The 7,990-nt window shown below is 34.7% G+C and overlaps 1 protein-coding gene across 1 annotated transcript; it reads right to left on the bottom strand.

The window, feature by feature from the left end:
- Positions 1 to 5,481: 5,481 nt before the first annotated feature.
- Positions 5,482 to 6,905, bottom strand: LOC136066505 (uncharacterized mitochondrial protein AtMg00810-like). The gene is made up of 4 exons (XM_065770875.1): positions 6,778 to 6,905; positions 6,178 to 6,627; positions 5,945 to 6,069; positions 5,482 to 5,834 (listed from the first exon to the last, which is right to left on the bottom strand). Exons 1-4 carry the CDS (start codon positions 6,903 to 6,905, stop codon positions 5,482 to 5,484), a joined length of 1,056 nt encoding a protein of 351 aa, XP_065626947.1.
- Between the last annotated feature and the right edge of the window lie 1,085 nt (positions 6,906 to 7,990).

The following is a 7,990-nucleotide window of genomic DNA, read 5'->3' as shown; positions in this document are numbered from 1 at the left end:
AGTTCCAGTTCAGCCCAAACTCTATTTAAACGTCTTGGGGTTCAAGTAAAACACTTCTATATATAAGGAAAACCCTAGAACGTTTTTGGGACTTCTAAGAGAGAGATTAGAGTGCCTCTTGTGCCTCATTTTATTTTTAGGGTTTTGTACCCAAACCTCTCTAAGTCTTTGTTGCTCATATTTGCTGTTTATGTGAATCTCTTGTGAGATCTTAGAGGAGCTTTCCTTCACATAAACTTAGGGTTTTCAAGGTAGAGATATTTTCTACATCTTGATGATCAACAAGGTTGCTACCATTGGAGATTAAAAGAAAAGCAAGCGGGGAGCTTGTAGCTAATTGAAGAATTCAAGAAAGAAGTAGTCCGTGGATTCGGAGCCTGCGCGTGGTCGTGTCAGGAAGTTCTACTGGTGGGTAGCATTAGGAAGTCGAGCGGGGAGCTTGTAGTCCTTTTGTATGAACTTCAATTCTTTCATAGTGAATTCAGGTTAGCCTTGAGGATCGGTGGGTCAAATCCTCCCCAGGTTTTTACCGTGTGGTTTCCTAGGTGATCATATCTTGTGTTATTTATTTTCCGCTGCTTTATATTCTTGATATGATTGTTTGGATTGTTTTAACCTAGAATTGCTTAATTTGACTAAGTAACAACTTGGCTAATTAATCTAGGCTACGCAATCTGTGTGTTTAAGGGGTCTAAATTTCCATCAAGTGGTATCAGAGCCGGTAGCTCTTCTTGTTTTAGATCTTTTGATCTAAGAGCTGATCCTTGACCCCTGTTATCATGGATAATTTGAAGTGTCTTTCTGCTCATGCTTCTGCTGATTTTATTGATGCCTGTGATGTTTTGAATAAAAAGGACACTATTGTTTCTGTTGATTTCTTTGATGCTTTTGAAACTCTTCGTAAGGAATTATCTAAATCTTTGAAAATTTCTAAGAAATTTCAAGAAGAGTTAAAATTGGCTAATCTTGAAAAAGAGGATTTGATTGTGAGATTAGATGAGTCTAATAAAAAGAATGAATTTTTGAGAAATCAAATTTCCTCTCAAGATGAGAAGATGAAAAGCTTGGAACAAGAGTTAGTTGAATCTAAAGCTAAACTTGAAAATTTGATTAGTACCAAGCTTGCTGATGATAACAGAATTGTTTCTGTTTCTCTTAAGCCTAAAACTGAAAAATTTTATATCCCTCTTTTAAGAGGAATAATAAAGAAAGGCTTATTGTGCTAGGTTAGACAAAGGTAAAAGTTCTGATGTAGATGCTGAAGTTTCTAAACTTAAGTCTAATCCTACTGTTAGAGAGCATAATAAATCTGTTTTTGTGCCTACCTGTCACCTTTGTGGTGTTGTTGGTCATATTAGACCAAACTGCTCTTTGTTGAGACATAAACCAAAATCTGAGACTAGATTTGCTGTTAGGAATACTGATGTTCCTAAATTTGTTCCTGTTTGTCACTTTTGTGGTGTCTCCGGTCACATTCGTCCTAATTGTCATAAAATGAAATTTAAGCATTCTGTATGTCAATCTAGGATATGTGATGATATTTCTCCTGCCATAAGTCCATATAAATTGTTTCATACTTTTTTGAAAAATTTGAGCTTGTTGGCTTGTGAAAGGAATTTGCAGGATTTTAGTCTCTCTCAGAAGATTGGTATAATTCCTCAAATACACTCTGCTTCACATGGATTTTCACCTACAAAGCCAAAGACTCGTGCTAGATGGGTGAGAAAAGATTCTCCAAGGTGAGTGTTGCTAACTTGTCCCTGATTTAATTCTTTCAATTATTTGTGGACATGTTTTGTTTTTTTTTTGGTTGTTTTGTTTTTTAGGTTGTTTTTTTTTTTTTTAATTTTTTTTTAAAAAAAATCCAAAAACATTGAAAATTCTCAAAAAGACAAAAATATTTTATTTTGTGTCTTGTTTTATTTTTCTTGAGGATTATATGAGTTTTAATATCTCTCTTGATTTAGAACATGCCTGACATTGTGGAGAAACTTGAATAGTTTGTGCTAAGCTATTTTTGATTTTAAATGAGTATGTACTACTTTGTACATGTACTCAAGGGTTAATTAAGAAATTGATATTTCTTGTTTGTGTACCCTTTATAGCTTAGTTTTGCACTGTCATGCATTGCATTTGCATTGTTCATTTAGCATAATATGTGCTTTTTTGTTTTTGGTTATAAAGTTTGTTAAAACCAAAAAGATTTTTGTGTTTTGTATATCTTGGATTTATAATCAAGGATTGGCCATATTATCTTTACATAACATGTTTATGTACCTTGTTTAGCTTTGATAAGCTTATTTATTGCACTTTACTAGTTGAAGTTTTGTAGTGCATGTTGTGTGGGAAAGATGTGTATGGTTTTTAATCTCCTTGTCTTAATCATGAAGTCAATGTTATTTGACTGTCGGACTTGATCCTTTTGAGAAAGGCATAAATAACCATCTCACCACTGTTCACTAGCCAATCATGAACACCTTAGTGCATATCATAAGATTCTGTGCTCGAGAAAGTGTAGCACATGCACAAAAAGAACATAAGGTGTAGCCTCAAATTAATTTAAAACTGGTGTGTACTATTAGGCTTGATGCCAATTCACTTAATTCAAACCGGTGTGTACTATTAGGCTGAATGCCATCTCATACAAATAAGAGGCAAAAATGCAAGAAACTTACATGATTGCAAGCTTTTGTTCTAGGAGATGTGGAGTTATAGGATGTAACTCTTTAGGTGATAGTCTCTTTTAAATTCTATGTGATGAATTGTGTAGACTTTGTGATTGATTGCTATTCACATATCACCTCACATGCATCTCAAGCTTTTGCTAGTTGCACACACTACACAAGTTACTCTTTGTTAAACTTGGTACATTATATTGTGTGTGATTTTGTTGTGGCCATCAAAGATTAAAAGTTCCTTGATTTTGATGCAAAATATGTTTCAAGTTTGAAAATATCTTAGATTTGTGCAGAACATATTGGTTGCTTAATAAAATTTCAATGGGAGAATGATTGAAATTTGTTTTGAGAAAATTGGGTTCAAAATTTTGGGTTTTTGAAAAAGCATTCCATCTCATACTCATGCATTTTGCTTTCTTTGGTTAATGCTTTGAGGAGTTGTTTTTCAAAATTAGGTTTGTGTCTTTCAAAACTGTGATTTTTCTCAAAATTTAGTGAGTCTCTGCCCAATTCGATCGATCCAGTGTGTTTTTCGATCAATCGAAAAAGTGCTTTAATTTGTTTAAAAATGACTGTTTCATTCGATCGATCGAATGTATTTTTCGATCAATCGAAAGTCGCGAATCAGGTTTTTAAAAAGGGTTTGTTCTTGATCCGAATTGGGGCTTTTGTGAAATTGAGTTGAATTTGATGAAATTGGCTTGTTGTATTGATGAAATTAAGCATTATACTCTTGTGAGTTGTGTTATGTGATGCTCAATTCATCAATTTGTTTAAAAATTCAACAAGTGATTTTCAAATTTTTGGGTTTTTGTTAGAAACTCTATGCTCAAACCAATTTTGTCAATTTAATCTCAATTGAACTTAATGCATCTAGGGTTTTCCTTATATATAGAAGTGTTTTACTTGAACCCCAAGACGTTTAAATAGAGTTTGGGCTGAACTGGAACTCTGCAGAAAAATAAATATGTACGTGGTTCGATCGATCGAGTCTAATTTTCGATCGATCGAGCCTTACAGATTTAGTCCAATAAATCTGCACTCACTCGATTCCAGTTTTACAAATAAACATACTTTGAGCAAGCCTAAACAAGACTAAACAACCTGTTTTGATCATGGTTTGCCAACAATACAAATTAGAGTTCTAAATACATAAATTCCTAAATCTTTAGAACCTAACACTTTCAGTTTCAGATAACATGTACCAGCTTAAACAAGGAAATTCTAGCACATCCATCATACCTCCACGGCCCCCGAAAAAGACTACATTTTGCATTTACAATACCAAAACAAACAAACGGGCCAACATTTATACTTGTACTTAAGAGAGAGAATAAAGTTAGCTGGAGTTCCTTTTTCATTTTTTGTTTTTTGAGAAGTATTCTTTGCAGTGATGAAATATATCTGAATAAAGTGACAAATATACGTATTCAATGAAAATTTAAATCTTATTGGATGGCGTATATTATATATATGGGGTCCATCAAATATATTTGTGTGTGTGTGTCTGTATATATATATATGTTGTATAATATTTTGTTTTCTATATTACTTTTCTACAGTTGTCTAGTTGGAGTATAAAGTGATTTGTTTCCAATTTGGGGTACTAGTCGTGTCACAAATCATGATTTCATGCTCTTTTTTTTTTTTTGAATGAGGTGTGTGTATATATATATATAGTGGTAGTTCTGGATAAAATATGGAGTCACTAGTGCTATTGCAGCAGAAGATCTTATTGGCAGTGGGCTTCATTATATGGTAGCAGAAGTGATATCTTTATTTTCTTTAATTGGACCAGAAGACTGGTAAAGTTATTGCAGAATTTTTATAATAATTATCTAGAAATCATGGTAACTTTATTGGCAATGAGGGGCTTACACAGACTTTATGGCTTTTAGCGGGACTTGGTACTGTCTATTATGGCATTCAGGGCATTCAGTATTAACTATTAGGCACACTGCACCATCAAAAGCAATTGTTACTTACCCCCACAGGCTTTATTCCAAAAAATTAATGTCACAAAGGCAATAATTTTTATATTTTTCATATTAACGTGCGTATTTTGGTCAATTGTTAATAAATTATTTTAAGAAAATTTTAACATTACTTTCATTATAAATATAAAAAATTGTCAAGAAAATTAATTATTTTTTTTTCTCACTAAAAGTTTTTAAAAATATTTGTTAAACCAATAACAGTATTAACTCTATCAAAATCTATTATCATTACCATTTTTGTTTTGCATTAAATATCTAAAAAATTGTGAAAAATGTTGTATACTTAATATCCACATGCATGCAGAATTTGATAACAATTTTTTTATATGTTTTGATATGAAAACATTTTCACGTATTTTCATATGGAAGTTTAGTGGTGCACATGGCAAATGAATTATTAACTCACAAAAGTGTCTCGGAAGACCCATTTTTCTAGACAGGGGAATGGCAATGGGCTTATTAATTATTATGTACTAATAATTATCATAGAAAGACATTCATCACGTTTCTTTGCTCAGAAAGAGTGAACAAGCTCTCTCAATATGGCCCACACCATCCATTGCAAAACCACGTTATTTTGGCCTGCAAAACGGAGTTCCATTCTACTTGTATCATGTGAGTTTGTCTCATATCACTATCACATAATCAAGAATTGAAAATTGTATATTTCATTAATTAGCAAACTGATTACAAAAACTATATATATACTACTCTGTACACGTGTGAACACAAAAATAACCAATTACCTAACCTTCCCACATGTTAATACTCAAGTATCTAATCACAATAAACTACAGGTCGTATAGTCATTGTACTTCACTTATGCTTCTTTGTCGTTCATGCTCTGATATAGATTCAACTGCTCTGTGAACAGTGCTGTGACCCTTTATGTTGCTAGCTTCTACCTTGCTCTTGCTACTAATCTTGGCAGCTTCATCTAAACTCTGATACTCCCCCTTAAGAGCAGCAGATGTATGTATATTAAGCAACCCCATTTTACAAGTGAGATTTGAAAATTGATTGTAATTCAAAGCCTTAGTAAGCAGATCAGCCAATTGACAATTTGATCTAACATGATTCAGCTTAATCAACTTCTCCAAGACCTTGTCCCTAACCACATGACAATCTATTTCTATGAGTTTTGTCCTCTTATGGAAGACTGGATTGGAGCCAATGTGCAATGCAGCTTGACTATCACAAAATAACAAGGCCTCCTTTCATGATTCACTCCAATATCCTTAAGAAAGTACAAAATCCACACTATCTCACATGTTGCCACTGCCATGGATTTGTACTCAGCTTCAGCTGAAGATCTTGAGACTGTGGACTGCTTCTTGGACTTCCAAGACACCAAAGAATCACCAATGAAGATGCTATAGCCAGTCACAGATCTCCTAGTGTCAGGACATGCAGTCTAATCTGCATCTGCAAATCCTTTTAAGTGCAAGTCTGTACTAGAAGAAAACATGAGTCCTTCGCCTGGTTCACCCTTCAAATACTACAACACTCTATGTGCTACATCCAGGTGTGGTCTCCGTGGCTTGGACATAAACTGACTAAGTACATGGACAGCAAATGTAATGTTAGGTCTTGTGATTGTTAAGTATAAGAGCCTGCCCATAAGCCTTCTATAATGACTGGGATCTCTAAGCTCTTCTCCCTCAAATTTACTGAACCTTAAATTGTGATCCATAGGAGTTTTAGCACACTTACAACCAAGCAATCCAGCATCATTGAGTAGTTCAAGAGTGTATTTCCTTTGACAAAGAGCAATTCCTTTATCTGATCTTGCAACCACCAAACCAAGGAAATATTTCAAATCACCCAAGTCTTTAAGCTTGAATTTATCATCTAACACGACTTTAAATCTATCCACTTCAACCTTGTCATTGCAAGCTATCAAAACATCATCCACATAGACCAAAAGAACCACGAAAATGTCACCATGTCTTCTGGTAAACAAAGAATAATCAGCTTTGGACTGAATGAAACCAAGCTGAATTAATGTGCTTGAGAATTTGGCAAACCATTGCCTTAAAGCTTGCTTAAAGCCATAAAGGGACATACTGAGCTTACAAACAACCTCCCCCTAGCTATGAAACCCTTGTGAAAGAGCCATATACACCTCCTCATCCAAATCACCATGTAGAAATGCATTATTGACATCTAATTGACTAAGAAACCAACCCTTAATGGCAGCCACAGCAAGAAGAACTTTTACAGAGACCATTTTGGCTACTAGAGAGAAAGTTTCAAAGTAATCAATGCCCTCCTTTTGTGTGAATCCCTTAGCCACTAACCTAGTTTTATATCTCTCAATAGAACCATCAGCCTTATACTTAATTTTGTAAACCCACTTGTAGCCAATTGGCTTCTTACCAACAGGCAAGGGTGTTAAAGTCTAGGTATTATTGGCTTCAAGAGCTGCTATCTCAGTAGCCATGGCAGCTTGCCATTGGGGATTAGACACAACTTGGTAATAAAATTGAGGTTCAACAAGAGAAGAGATGGCACAACAAAAAGTCTTATATGAGGGGGAAATATGGTGATATGAAACATGAGAAGAAAGGGGATGAGAAGTACCTGATTGGGAAGAAGAGATAGGCTGGACAGAAGCAACTTGATTGCAATGGAACTCTTGCAAGTAAGAAGGTCTTTTAACAGACCTAGTAGACCTTCTAAGAGGAATAGGATCTGCAATGGGATCAGAAGGCGCTTTTGGGACTTCATCAAGAAAATCATCATCAATAGTATGATGAACTTGAATAATGGAATGGGGAGTAAGGACAGGAATATTAGGCTTGGACAGAAGAGGATCATCATGCAAAGAAGGAACAGGAGAAGCACAAGGCAAAGGTAAAGAATTGGAAGGAATAGAACCATTGGAAGAAGAAATATAAGGAAAAATAGACTCATGAAAGACAACATCCCTTGAGACAAAAATAGAATAAGTGTCAAGATCATAGAGCTTATAACCTTTGATATTACAAGGGTAGCCAAGGAAAACACATCTTCTTGCCCTTGGTGAAAATTTGGTTCTAGTTTGGGCAATAGCAGGGGCAAAACATAGATAGCCAAAAACTTTGAGATGATTGTAGTTAAGGGACTTATGAAACAAAAGCTCAAAGGGTGTTTTGTCATTCAACAAAGGAGAGGGAAGCCTACTAATGAGTTAGGCTGCAGTCAAAACATAATCACCCTAGAATTGCAAAGGAACTTGAGATTGAATTTGTAATGCCCTGGCAATGGAAAGCAAGTGCTAGTGTTTTCTCTCCACAGCAGAATTTTGTTGTGGAGTGTAAACACAGCTATATT

This window comes from Quercus suber, unplaced genomic scaffold, assembly GCF_002906115.3.
Source record: "Quercus suber isolate HL8 unplaced genomic scaffold, Cork oak 2.0 scaffold_37, whole genome shotgun sequence".
In the NCBI taxonomy this organism is placed as follows: Eukaryota; Viridiplantae; Streptophyta; class Magnoliopsida; order Fagales; family Fagaceae; genus Quercus; species Quercus suber.
The sequence above is the reverse complement of the archived record's forward strand: the minus strand, read 5'-3'. Positions and strand labels throughout refer to the sequence as shown.